A 15294-nucleotide genomic window follows, 5' to 3' on the forward strand; every position below is an offset into this window, starting at 1 on the left:
CGTGCTTTTATTTTATCAGCAGGTTACATACAACGTAGCATGAATAATATAATCATAGAAAACATTATGATATGTGATATGTATAAACAACAATGCATTTGTACTCAATAAACATGATACGGTATACAATTATAATTATTTTACAAAATGGAGTTCCAACGTTTATGCCATTCATTTAACCTTTTGCCAGTACATGACATGCTTTTTTCTACCTTAGCATTAAGCCTCCTAATAAAATAAGAAATATTTAGAGAACCTTGTTTATACTTCACATCATAAATGAATTTTTTCCCATGAAGAACAAGGAAGTTGAATTTGGACACATCTGGGTCAAGAATACCTAACAAAACACTCTTCATGTCCAGGTAAACCTGTTTTTTATGATTTGATTTTGAACATCATTCCAGAAATTTCTTACAACATTACATTCCCAAAAGAGATGCTGTATAGTCTCAACTTCATGTTTACAAAAATAACACAAATTGGAATCAACATAACCAAATTTAAACATATTATTATTGGTACCAAGGTACCTATGAAGAATTTTAAATTGAAAATATCTAAGTTGGGTCGATCGGGAGGACAATGGAATTTGATAAATATCACACAATTCAAATCAATATTATCAAAGATATACGACCATTTCTCCTCAGCGATTGGTGGTTTGAAGAGCTTACTAATACAGATATCACTAATGGTTTTACACACTTTAACAGTCTTCGTAATTCTGGCTAGCATCTCCTCCTGAGATGAATTAATATTATCATTGTCCTCCCCCTCTTGACACTTCTTTTCCATTTATTTGGAATGGCATAAATAAGTGAATAGTAGTACAAAAAGTTACACTTCAAATTAAACTTATCTTTTAAACGTGACAAGGCTAAAAATTCCCCATCATCATCTAAAATATCTTCCAAAAACTTAATCCCTTTACTGCACCATACATGCCTATAAATAGTGCTACCAAGTATTAAACTTCCAGAACCCACGTCCACGAGCTGCATTAGATGTTACAATGTTAATATCAACTGATGAGTGGTCATTTTTAAAACCAGTAGAAATACTACAGTTATCAATCTGAGACAATAAATTAAACGATACAAGGAAAAAGTCTAGACGACAATATACAGGAGGATTACTATTAGAGTGCCAAGTATACTTATACACATTAGGATTTTTCCTTCTCCAAATATCAACTAAATCAGATGCAGTAATAATATCATTAATATATTTACGTGAATTACAATGTGTTTGCGCCCTTCCCCCTTTTTTATCCATCATAACATCAAGAACACAGTTGAAATCCCCACCCCAAACAATTGACTCACAATCAAAGTCATTCATCTTTCTATGGATACTTTCAAAGAAAAGAGGATCATCTTTGTTTGGACCATAAACATTAATAACAGTAATCTTTTGGTTATTTAAAGTAATATCCAAAATAATAAATCTACCATCCTCATCATGGTAAGTTTTAACCAAATCAAAATTGCAAGAGTTTTTAAAAAGAATACAAACTCCTCTACTATTGGAGGTGCCATGAGAGAATAAAACATTTGCATTACCCCAATCATCTTTCCATTCCTGCTCAAAATTAAAACTAGAGTGAGTTTCCTGAAGCAAAAATATTTCAGCAGGTCTATTTTTAAGCCAAGAAAAAACTTGAACACGTTTGACACGATCCCCCAAACCTCTAACATTCATTGAATAAAAACTAACCCCGCGTGGATTACTCATTTTAAAAATAAAAAAAAATGTTTGCAAACATCAAAACAAAGGAATAGTGCACATTAAGGGCTGGGGTATGAACGTTTGGACGGTATTTATTTTGGGACATTAGAGCACATCAGACATATCGAATTGCATTCTGAATACGAAGAATGTCATTCTGATATCAAATAATTTTGATTTTTGAAATTCGCAATTTAATACACATTTTATGGCAAATCATTAAAAATTGATATTTTGATATTTAACAGTACTTGAAGTGAACTTTATAAATCTGATGATTTATACTTAAGGTGTATGTAGGTGGGATGAAAAGCCGACGATCAATTGAAAATTTTGACCTTTCGTATTGAAGATATGGATTTTTTTCCCAAAACACCCAAAAAAATTAGGTCTTTTTGGGGGGGAAAATCCATATCTTCAACATGAAAGGTCAAAATTTTCAATTGACCGTCGGCTTTTCCTCCCTGCTACATACACTTTAAGAATATATCATTAGATTTATATAATTCACTTCGAGGACTGTTATATGTCAAAATTTGAAAAATATCAAATTTTTATAATTTGTCATAAAATTTGTATTATATTGTGATTTTCAAAAATGAAAATTATTTGATATCAGAAAGACATGCTTCAGTATTCAGAATGCAATTCGATAGGTCTGAGGTGCTCTCATGTCGCACAAAAAATACTGTCGAAACGCAATAAACGCTCATTTTAGATCCCTAAAAGGGAAAAAGATTGTATTTCACCAGACCGGCAGAAGAGTCAAACTTGTGAATACCACACCAATACATGCATATATAATTGGTTCATAAAAGGGAACTCTATTGTACAGCATTAAACATACACGTATTTGACATAATTATAATATTGTTGATATAATATTGAAACATTATCATGTTTATAAGTGTTACCATGTTTATAGATATCATTTAAAGAATTCATATTGTTTATACACACATTTATGCAACCATAATAGGCCTACTTCTGAAAGGCAAATATGCCAAAGTTACTCAAAATAGGCCTTGGCCTATAAACCAGATATGATGGAACAGACTGGTTATACCCGAAAAAGCGGGTAATTTCATGCGATCGATCACTACACTTGCCAATCGGGTCTAAAAAAAATAATGAAGGATAATTGCTAAAATCGTTTATGTAAATCTGAAAGCACTGAGTCTCGCAACCACGGCCCAGATCAACAACCTCCCACCTGTTATTCATGTAATTTATGCAGAAGACAACGCACCTGTTATCGTGGCTATGATACTCATCACACAAAAGAAAACCACAACTGTGAATCCCTGCGCAGCCCCAGGGACGTTGATCATCACTTCTAAACAAAAGAGACTGAACATGGGAAGAAGCATACCGAAAGGGCACACAGGGATCACAGTTATGCACAATGTACATGCACAGGTGAAAAATTGCGAATACATGATTCATGGTATTACGAGAACGAAAGCAGTAAAAAGATTAGCTAAAAATGTATAGACCTGATTGACAAAAATAAGCAGACCAAAAAAATTATAATAATAAAAAAAGGTATTTTAGAAAAATCAGATACGTGCGCGCACGAACTTGTCGTATCTCAAACTTGAGGAAGGGAAAAACAAACAAAACCCGCTCAAATCATATCAAAAAATAAAAACAACAGCATAAATATAAAGCATCAAATAAAGTATGGAAATTCCATAAAGTATTGCACTCGGTGAGATGGCAACAACATGGGCATGGCCAAGCCAAGGGCCCAGCCCGGCACCCCTAGTTTCTAAGTCATTAGGATCATTAGATTTACAGAGAAAAGATGTGTCATCTACATACATTATGACTTTACATAACAGATCTAGGGAGGGAATTTATGTATATCAAGAAGAGTAAGGGTCCTAATATACTTCCTTGTGGAACACCCATTTCAATATTTCTAAAACCAGATAAAGACGATTCAATACATACAACCTGTTTTCTGTGACTAAGGTATGACTGAAACCATATTTTTAATTAATAGTCATCAGCAAAGCTGAACACTAAACAGCAATCATCAAACTAACACTTAGGTTGTGCTATCTTTAGTAGATAGCAAAAATTGAAATTAAATAGTCATCCTGAAAAGACTATTTAAACAGTTTGTTACACATGTCAACTGCATGTTTTAAAACATGAATGAAGTGATACAGTGAGAAATATCCCAGTTCATGCTTATTTATTATTTTTAGCAAAGGGGTTGTACAATAATTATGAAGCCCCCCCCCCCCCGGGTAAAATGCAAAAAAATGCTTGCCCTCCCCTCTCTCGGCCTGCAAAAAAATCTTCCCCCCCCCCTTTGCACATGCCAAATTTTTGGGATCCCAATTTGCAAACCTTAACTGATTTAAGTGCAGCTAACAGTAAATTTTGTATATTTAAAGGAGTATTTCGTGATCCTAGCATCCTCTTTTTATGACATTTTTCAATAGATATCCACGAAAAAACCTATTCCCAAAATTTCAGTTGATTCCGATTTTGCGTTTGCGAGTTATGCATGATTATGTGTATTACACTGCTCCATAGACAATGTGTTGTAATTTCGTTCTGGTGCACCAGAACGAAATTCAAATTTCACGATATCTTTGCTAAACGAATTAATCTGCAAGAAATATTTTGTACATAAACATGATGTAGCTTGAGGTTTCCAGTGATATAAAAATCTCAACTTTTTTTGAGAAAAGTGGGGGGATGAGGCTGTGGATCACGAAATGCCCCTTTAAGTGTATCTCTACTGTTTTCCTACGCCTTTTTAGAGTGTTTTAAAAGGTGCCCATGAATGTGTGTGCCAAAAATCGCTTGCTCCTCCCTCCCCTCTCGGCTGGTCAAAAAATTCTTGCCCCACCCCCAATTTTACCATCCCCAGGGCTCGTAATTATTGCGCAGCCCCTAAAGTACTTGTTTGGGCTAACTTGAAATTAGTTTTTGTTCAAGTCTTTGGGCTTGATTGCCACAGCGTATAGAAAATGCCCTAATAAAAATTCCCTTTAAAAGGAAAGCCGGCCTCAATGCAGAAGAGGTCTTGTAAATATATTTGGGCCTTTATTTCCAAAAATTGACCAAATATTTAAATGTTACTTTATTGCCAGTTAGAACAAACTAAAGCTTGGATTAGGATTTAGCTAAATATGTTTCATTTGGCTAAACATGATAATATTTTTAAATTCGAACAAATTAGTGCTGTATTTTCTGGAATTGGAAGTAATTTGTTCTGGTTTTAGTTACACAATATTTAGACAAGTTCAAGTTGGTGTCACATTTTATTCAAACCTACCCCGGACCTATCTAGGGGAAATGAACAATACATTATTAAAGGCTTATTCAGTGATCCAAACGGAAAAAATGTGTATAAATTGCCTGCAAGTGAAGGATAATAGTCATTTAAATTGTCATTAGGTATTTTTTAAATGAAACAATTGGTAAAAACAAGAAAAACAGCAATATTGACTAAAGTTGAAGCCCCATTCAAATATGTGTAGCTAATTACAGATTCACATAAAATGTCTTATTTTATCTTTCACAGCTTTCATAGCAGGCTATGTTTGCACATTCATGACACTGACAAAGGTGTCAAAATCTGAATTTTACGATCCTCCGGATGAGCAAATAACAGAATAGACCTTTAATTATCATAAATTATTAATGATCCTTTCAAGAATCAATTCAGCGTTACTAATTAATGTAGCTAACATTTCCATAGCAACGTGTACACACATTGGCGTTGCATGTATGCAAGTACATGTATTTTTTAGGAACCTGGGGCTATCAATTTTAGCATATAAATTATGTGCAAAAGTGGAGCTATTCAGCAACAACATGCCATATTGTTACGAATTGCGTTTGGCATTTTGTACAAGTTTCTCACCCTCTGGTTTGGCACCATTTATTTTCAGGAATACTGCCCTCATTTTAAGTTGGAGGGAGATTTAAATTGGGTTGTCAAGAGAGGGCGACAAAATTTAGTTGGGATTTGGCAATCAATTTTTGGAATCAATATTTTGCACCTGTTTTTTCCCTTTGTGTGCTTGATGGGAGTTCTTAGACAATTTGATTTTTCTCATCAGTCTGAGTTTTGCCAGCCATGCATGCAGATCTAAAGGTAAAGAGTGGTGCATTATTACTTGAGTGATTTTTGGGTATTTGGAGAAATGAATTATTTTTGATATGGATTTAAAGCTTTGGCTGTTTAATGTTTCACACAGGTTGTGTTAACATGACTTGTTGCCTGGATTTTGTTTTTCTTGATGGACAAGATTTTTGTGACGAGTTTGTTATTTTTCTTGAGCTGTCGTTGTTCTGGAGATTGCTGATGACGCCACACAGCAGTTTCGAGCAATGGTTGTTCTTTGTTGCTGAGAGTAAGGAAATTGAATTCTCAGTTTTAAATTGTTTTTGAGCCGTCATTGTTCTTGAGATAGCTGATAATTGGCAGCAGTTTCGAACAAGGGTTGTTCTTTGTAGCTGAGAATGAGAAAAATTGTATTCTCGGTTTTAAATTTTGTTTTTCTTGAGCTGTTGTTGTTCTGGAGATTGCTGATGACGCCACGTGAGCAGTTTCGAGCAATGGTTGTTCGTTGTATCTGGGAATGAGAAAATTGTATTCTCAGTTTTCAAATTGGTTTTCATTCATTTCTCTAGAGACTAAAATTACTCAGGGTGTTGAGATGGCAAATTTGTGGGGGAAACTTAGACTTGAAAACAAATTTTTGCCTGGCAAAATTAACTGGGCGTGGCAGGTCTAAGCTTGCAAAATTTATTTGCCTAGTAAAATCTGGGTGTGTCAAGTCTAATTAAATTTCATGTTTTTGATTTCCATCAGTTAAATTTTCCCTATGCATTTCAAAATTTGTTTGTATTTTTGGGTTTTCATTCATGCACGCTTAACACATTGAAGGTTACAGCCGGGGGCGGTTGCCGTGTCCTTTGTGAATGATGCGTTTACGCAGTCTCACAATTTTTTTAGGCTAAAGCGCAACTTGCATTTTTTTTAGTTCCCTGGGTATGCAAATTCCTCAAATCTGGCGCGCGGAAATTTCTTTCCGAGGCCGTGGTTTTGCACCTAATCTGACTAAGACTTGGGTTGTCAAACCGGGCTGGCTGGTTGTGATTTGTGTCCTGGGAGCGGGCTTAAAACCTTCAGTGTTTATTGTTGAGAGCATGTACATGAAAACTAGATATGCAATCGGTTTTGAAATTAGGTCGCAATTTATTATTTTGTTTTTATTGTCGCGTTTCATCAAAAATATATTTAAAAGGACAAATATTTATTGAAATCTCATGTTTAGGCCTTAGTTAAATTTTTGGGGATGTTAAAATTTAGGGTATCAAAATTTCAGCCTGGGAGCTGAGTATGGCTTTCATTTATGACTACCCTACTTGAGATGTTTTCTAAATTTTTGTCTTGCTGGTTTCCTTGAGAGCTGGCAATTTTCTGGACAGAATAACGAAAAGTACTCTATATTGGAAGTCATGAATGAAAGTCTTGGGTTTTTAGGGTGGTTTAAGTTCCGTGCAGGTTTGAGTCCGCGGTACATACTTGATCTGGCGATAACTGAGTCGTTTTTGGTCCGATGTTGCACTTCATTTTATTCTGGGTCCCATTTTGTTTTAATATTGTTAACTTCTCTGCTCGGAGATAGACCACAGATTAGTTACACAATATGGGTGGTGGCAGTGCTCGGGAGCCGTGGCAGGACTCCCACCGGTATTTAGTTAGGGCGTTAGTGTTTGTGATTTCATTTGGCTGTACGTTTAGTGAATTACGTTTTTTGGGGTAGCGTTAAGCCCCAGTTTTTAATGATTTCCAATTCTCTTGGGGCTGGAAAACTTCTCGAGGCCAGTAGCGGTAGTAACGCTGCGCGGTGTTTATTTTTATTATTTAATGTTAGGGAAAGACGCCATTTTGGATTTTAGTTGGGGCCCAGGATATTGTGTTTACTATGAACACATATCAGGATGGATTACGCAGAACACAAAGATCTAATATTCTTATTAGATAACACTGGTTTATTTACTACTGGAGGTCGCCATCTTGTGCTACTCTCATATTATGGGCGCACATCACTATATGATTATTATGATATCAATACACCTTCCCTCCTTTAAAAGATAGGAAGTTACTAAATAACTTGACATCTGAAATTCTAATATCTCAAAAGTCCAATGTGACATAAATTATCCAATTCAGGAAAAAATGCTTATCGAGCACAACCAAGCATTTCGGTTGATTAAGTTAACATGTCACAACATGTGAAAACGCTTAAATTATTGAAAACTTACAACTTCAATTAACTCACAAAATTTTGAAATGATACCAAATTTTGACTGAATAAAGTGATTTAGAAAAAACAATCAGTTCTTGTCTTCACTTTTGTATAATTAAAGTGTGATTATATATCAGACATGTGTACCATAACAAGTTTTAAAGTTCTTCAGTTCAGAGTTCACAGACTCGTGGTACACAAAATTAATGTTCAAGAGTTCTATGTGCAATCATACACATCACTGCTGTACTTCGGATTAGGCTTCCGGACTCTTGTATTTCTGCGGATCTCAGGTGGATGGTTGTTCACATCTGGTTGCGCAGCTGGTTGGTTGTTGTTCCCTTCTGGTACTGGTTGTGCAGGTGCTTGCGGATCAACTACTGGTTGGTCGTCTGCGTCGTACCATTCATCTTCCTCCTCTGGCTCAGTTGTTGCCAACAGATGACGTCTGTTTCTTCTGAGGACTTCACGGATTCAGTTCTCACCTTGTAGGAACGGTTTGGGAGAACTTCCACAACTACTCCTTTGAGTGACCATTGTGGTTTGTTCATGGTTGGTTTCTCCATGTTTTGTAGTCTAACTGTAGCTTCTTTTTTCAATGTTTCAAAAGGCACAGCTTTTGCTTTTTTGTCATAGTTAGTCTTTTGTCTCTTTTTCAGCTCTTTTTTCTTTTCAACCACATTAGAGCTGGGCGACTGGTTCTCAAGTAACTTTTTAGCTACTGGAAGATTTGATCTGATACGTCTGTTGAACAGTAACTCTGCTGGGGATTTACCATGTTCCAGAGGTGTACTTCTGTATACTTGAAGAGCTTGATAAATATCTTCACGAGTACTAGTTACTTTCATTATCATGTTTTTCATTATCTTCACAGCATTTTCTGCTTGTCCATTAGACGATGGAAAGTGAGGACTTGATGTAGTGTCATCGAAGTCCCACTCCTTTGCAAACTCTCTAAATTCTTGACTTGAGAATTGAGGACCATTATCACTTATGACTTGAACAGGTGTTCCATGTCTGGAAAATATAGATTTCACTATATTTATTACAGCTCTGCTTGTAGTACTGGTAAGTGTGGAGATCTCAATATACTGAGAATGATAGTCTACCACTGCTAAGTAGTCTTTTCTGTTTACAGTGAAGAGATCCATTCCAACTTTTTCCCATGGAACTTGTGGTATTTCATGTGATTTCAGTGGTTCTGCCTGTTGCTTCTTTCTGTTACTCATGCATGTTGAACATGTTTGTAGCATATCATCTATGTCAGCATTCAAACAAGGCCAAAAAATAACTTCTCTAGCACGGCGCTTACACTTTTCCATGCCCAAATGACCCTTGTGAATTTGTTGCAACAGCTCTCTTTGCAGACTTGTAGGTATTACTAATCTATTACCCTTTAAGATCAGATTTTCTACCACTGACAATTCATCTCTGTAGTTCCAGAAATCTCTGATTTCTACTGGACACTGTTGTCTCTGTACTGGCCATCCTTCCATTATGGCTTTAGTTAGCTTTTGCAGCACAGGATCTATCAAAGTTTCTTCTTTGATTTTCTTAGTTGAGCTTGTGGTTACTGGAAGTGATGTCATGATCATATCAACATAAACATCTATGTCATCTTCCATACTTTCATCAGAATGCGATGATGCATTAATATCTACAGCTCGAGAGAGAGCGTCAGCTGTAAATAACAGTTTACCTGGTGTGTACTCTAACTCAAGATCATATCTTTGCAATCTAATGCGCATCAACTGTAATCTTAGCGGACTTTCAGAAAGTGGCTTCTTAAATATTGCTACCAACGGTTTGTGGTCCGTTTCAGCTTGTACTTTCTGACCATACAGGAACTGATGAAATCGCTTTCGCATGCAAATGTCAATGCTAAACATTCTTTCTCGATTTGCGCATATCGCGTTTCAGCACTTGTCATTGCACGAGATGCATAGGCTATTGGTGCCCACTGCTCATCATCATGTTGTTGGAGTAAGACTGCTCCTAGACCATCTTTAGATGCATCAGCAGATACTTTGCATTGTTTGTCTGGATTATAAAACTTAAGCACAGGGGCTGAAGAAAGCACTTTCTTCACTCGGTGCCAAGACTTTTCTTGCGCATCACCCCAAATCCACTCATTCTGCTGATCAAGCAGTTCTCTCATAGGTGCTGTCATTGATGACAGTTCTGGCACAAATTTGGCTAAGTAATTTGTCATGCCCAAAAATCTTTGAAGATCAGCTTTCTGCTGAGGGCGCGGCATGTTGGTTATGGCACTAATCTTACTTGGATCTGCCATAATGCCTTGATCAGTGATAAGATCTCCCATGAAGATCAGTTTGGTTACTCCAAACTCACACTTGCTTCTATTTAGCTTCATGTTATTTTTAGAAGCGGTTTCTAGTACTTTGCAGGCGAGTATCGTGCTCTTCACGAGTAGCTCCCCATACAATAATGTCATCCATCATTGTATTTACCCCATCTATTGATTCAAACAGTCTATGAATCTTCTGGTGGTAGGCTTCAGGTGCCATATTTAACCCAAATGGTAATCTCAAATATCAGTATCTACCGAAGGGTGTGATAAAGCATGTAAGTTTACTGCTTTCTGCATCAAGCTTTATTTGCCAAAACCCTGATGAGGCATCTAATTTACTGAAATACTTTGCTCCAGCAAATTCAGCCATTATCTCCTCGCGTGATGGTAGCTTGAAATGCTCACGCTTTATAGCCTTATTCAAGTTACGAGGATCGAGACATACCCGAATATCACCATTTTTCTTTTTTACTGTTACTAGGCTACTGACCCAGTCAGTAGGTTCTTCTTGCTTGACTATAACACCAATACTCTCCATTCTTTGCAATTCAGCTTTGACTTTGTCACGCAATTTGAATGGAATTTTTCTACAAGCATATGTTGTACTGGTGGTACTGAGGGATCTACATGTATTGTATGTGTATCTGGTAGACATCCAAGCCCTTTAAAGACATGGCTAAATTCTTCCATAACAGTATCTGTCAGTTCATCTTCAACTGAGTCTACCTCCACATTCCAAACTAACTTAATGAGACCCAATGACTCACACGCCTTTAACCCAAGCACTGGTCTAAATTTGACGCCTTGTCTTGTTTGGTTAGGTATGACTATGAACGATAGTTCTTGTGTTTTGCCTTTGTGTTTTATTTCTGCTTTACATCTACCAAGAACTGGAATGACTGTACCAGAATATCCCTAAGTTTCACAAAACTTTTCTGCAGTTTTGGTCTGGGTTTCAGTTTCTTATACACTGAGTGAGGTAATATGTTGACGTGAGCACCGGTGTCTAGTTTCAATGAAACATTGTGCTTGTTTACTGGTAGCTTAACAACCCACTCATCACGCTTTCCGTGTTGTGAGCTCATGAGTGATCGCATGAATGTCAACAAAGTATTCTTGATCTGAATCGCTTTCATTTATTTCATCTACTTTGCTTCTGCTTTGTTGAGACTTTTTGGAAAGACAGAAGGTTGCGAAATGCCCCTTTTTTGCCACATTTGAAGCATTCTATTTTTAGCGCTTTGCACTCATCTTTGTTTTTGTGGTGCTTTCCACATCTTCCACATTTTGAACTTGAACTTTCAGTTTTCTGATGTGGGTTTGTCTTTTGATATGACTGTTGCCTAGCTTGTGGCTGTTGTTGTCTAGATCTAGTAGGTCTTTTATTTCTATTGACCGTGTCAACATGTGATGATGTACCTGATTTGACTAATTCTTTAGCCTGCTTTCGTGATTGCTCTTTTGCTCTGCACTTTTTTAATGCAGTATCCAATGTTAGATCAGCTTCTTGAAGTAAATTTTCTCTCAACTTATTGTCTTTGGCCCCTAAAACTATCATGTCTCTGATCAGTCCATCCTTGAGCGTATCAAACTCACAGGATTGGCTACGAGTACGGAGCTCTGTCACATACTGATCAATGTTTTCATTTGCATCTTGATGACGAGAAAAGAACAAGTACCTTTGGTATGTTACGTTCTTCTTGGGTGCACAGTACTGCTCGTACTTCAGCATTACTGGCTCTAGTTTCATTTTGTCATCCTCATTTGTGAATTCAAATGTATTGTATAGGCTCAGAGCCTCATCACCCACTACGTGGAGAAATGTTGATGTTTGTTGTGCATCGGTACTTTCCGTTAAACCTGATGCCACCCTAAACAATTCAAACCTTTGTTTGAATTTTTTCCAATTCTCAGAGAGATTCCCCTCTAAAACCAATGGTTCTGGTTGTGAGAGTGTTATTCGACTAGCTACTACTGCCTGATCGGCCATGGCTGTACTATTTGTGTTTTAACTATGTACGATTCACCTAATTTCTAAATCGCTGTATCGAAGCGCGCTTGATTTTAACCCGAAAATCAAGAAAGGCGCCAAGCGAGCTCCTGAAAACTCAGGAATCTTGGTTTTGACCACCAACCAAGAAAGGCCGTTGTATGTCATGCGTGTGTATTTGACTCGCTTTCGAAGCGCATCCGGCTTGATCTTAAGCTGAGATCAAGAAAGCCGCGAAGCGCAAATGACTGATGTGTGTAATTGAACGTGTATTTGTTCGCCTAAGGGACGCGCCACCGGCTTGATTTTTAGCTGAAATCAAGAAAGCCGCTCGAAGCGCTCCTGTCAAAATCAGTCACTTGACTTGATTTTTTTTAATCACAGACAGGTTTACTTTTACTAGCCTGCTCAGTTTTATTAAATAAGCTTACAGCTTCTTGCTACTTTTTAAGAAGCTTACGACTTCTTGCAAGGCTATTCATTACGCTTTCTAGCTCAAATTTGACGCTTACTATATACCCTTATTACTACTTGCATGAGGGTCAAGGGTCAGCTGATCAAGTCGGACGTGCGAAATATTTCAAGGGAAAAAAAGCTCCCATAAACCCTAGAATAACATCATCTGGGAGTGTGAAAGCTGGTGTATTCCATCCAAACAGCATCGGTTATCACAATTTCTTCGCACAAGTTACCAGACCAATACCTGGAGCTGCAATTTTGAGACCTTGTTTGCAACGTTCAACCTGGTGCAGAATTCAACAGTTTGTCATGAAAACCAAGATGGCGACCATGTATAGCTAAGTTCCCTATGGGGGGTGGGGCTTCCAATAGTCGACATTAAAATGGGAAATTCTGTGCAAGTGCTATTGTTTTGCCTGTTAACATTATTTATCAGAATTGCTGTTACTTCATCTGTAAAGTATGAAGAGATTGAGCTCAACTTCACCAAACCAGAGTATGGTATTTCATCACCAAATGTATCATCATTTCATCAACCACGTTATGATAACACATGTATCTTATTCTCTTGTATGAACACTAAATCACTATGGAAATATACTCCAAAACAATTGAAGATGAAAGAGGGATACTTGTTTATGCTAATCCTTCTTAACTCGTGGGACCTTGAATTAAATCCAGGACCGTATAGAAGAGCCCGTAAAGTAAAATATCCATGTGGTATTTGCGAGAACAATGTAACATGGCAAACGGCTGGTGTATGCGTATCAATGCCAAGTTTGGTTCCATCAAGATTGCATGAACATGCCAACATGTGTTTATGAAGGATTACATCTAATATCTCTTGGTATTGTTGCTCATGTGGCTTACCAAACTTCAGCACATCATTGTTTTCAAATTGGTCCATAAACACATCAAACAGTTTTGCTAGCTTAGATATCGAGGACACGTGTAGTATGAGTCCAGAGAAACATGGCAAGGGTCCAGTACCTAAAGCTACTTCCTCGCCTATTCACACTACCCGGAAGAAAGTCCAGAAACGCTCCTCCCTCCGTATTCTGTCGGCAAACTTTCAAGGGATTAAGAGTAAGAAACAGCAACTCCTTCACTCAGCTGACTCCCTGAAACCTGATATTATAGTTGGAACAGAGTCTAAACTTACCAGTTCTTTCAAAGGAAACTACAATGAACTTTTCCCTCCAGGCTACAGGGCCTTTACAAATAACACCGGCCTTGGTATTTTCGTCCTTGTGAAGGAAGAAATTCCAGCGACACTTCTGGAAAATCTGTCCTCTAATGGAAGTGCTATGGTAGTGCAAATTAAAATCAAGGGCCAGAAGTTGCTCCATGTAGTAGCTTTCTATGGCTCACCGAGTGAGAAAAGTTGTAGCTCATTTGAAAATCTCGATACAGTCCTATGTGATCTCCAGCAGAAGCACAGAGACCAACATAACTTATGGCTATGTGGGGATTTCAACCTCCCAGACGTGAGTTGGGAAAACCACCAAGTCATGGCCGGGCAACTAGACCACGCCAGTCGGAGTATATGATTGATATTTGTCATAAGTTCAACTTGGACCAGATCCAATTAGAACCAACAAGAGTCACCAGAACAACAGCAAATGTATTAGACTTATTTTTCACATCAAATAGCTCACTCATTGATAATATCAGTGTAATGCCTGGGTTTAGCGACCATGAAGCGGTCCTAGTGGATTCATCTCTAAAGCCTGAAATACATAAGAAACCTCCACGTAAGATCTTTATGTATTCCAAGGAGATCTAGACAGTTTGAAAATGGATCTTGGCGATTACGTTGAGGGTTACCTACAAAACTGTAATGAACGGACAGTGGAGAACAACTGGACTGACTTTAAAAATAATTTATTCATGCTCATGGATAAATATGTCCCCAGCAAGATGAGCACCACAAGACATAATACACCGTGGTTCAACAGGAAACTACACAGAATGAGGAATAAACAACAGAGACTTTATAATAAAGCAAAAAAGACTGGCAATGAAAGACTATGGAAGAAATTTCGTGACTACAGAAAACAATACAACAAAGCTCTTCGTGAAGCTCAGAACTCCCACCTTATGGAAATCTTCAGTCCTGATCAGGATGATAGCAAAAAGGCCTTCAAATATGTCAAAATCTCCGGACAGACAGATGTGGTGTTAGCCCATTAAAATCAGGTAGCAACATCGCTTCTGATCCGCTGGGGAAAGCAAATGTGTTATCGAACTATTTCAAATCAGTCTTTACTCAGGAAACAACTGAAGACCTACCCGAGATGAGTGGAGATAGTTTACCTACAATTCCTCCTCTTGTGTTTTCCTGTGACGGTATACTGAAACTACTTCTTGAACTCAACCCTAACAAAGCATCAGGGCCAGATAACATACCGATTAGAATACTGAAGGAATGTGCAGAACAAACAGCGCCCTTCTCCAGGCATTGTTCACGAGAGTCTTCAAACGGGCACCCTACCAGCTGATTGGCAGACAGCACT

General features: G+C 37.5%; 2 protein-coding genes across 2 annotated transcripts in view; one reads left to right on the forward strand and one right to left on the reverse strand.

Annotated features, from left to right (window-relative positions):
* The first annotated feature begins 5616 nt into the window (after positions 1-5616).
* Positions 5617-15294, forward strand: part of LOC140145915 (uncharacterized) — a 35167-nt gene continuing 25489 nt past the window's right edge. The window contains exon 1 of the mRNA XM_072167638.1: positions 5617-5854. The gene's annotated coding sequence lies outside the window, so the exon portion shown is untranslated. The remainder of the gene's footprint in view (positions 5855-15294) is intronic.
* Positions 11471-12319, reverse strand: LOC140138396 (uncharacterized). The gene has a single exon (XM_072160297.1). It carries the CDS (start codon positions 12317-12319, stop codon positions 11471-11473), a length of 849 nt encoding a protein of 282 aa, XP_072016398.1.

This window comes from Amphiura filiformis, chromosome 2 (genome assembly GCF_039555335.1).
Source record: "Amphiura filiformis chromosome 2, Afil_fr2py, whole genome shotgun sequence".
Taxonomy (NCBI): Eukaryota; Metazoa; Echinodermata; class Ophiuroidea; order Amphilepidida; family Amphiuridae; genus Amphiura; species Amphiura filiformis.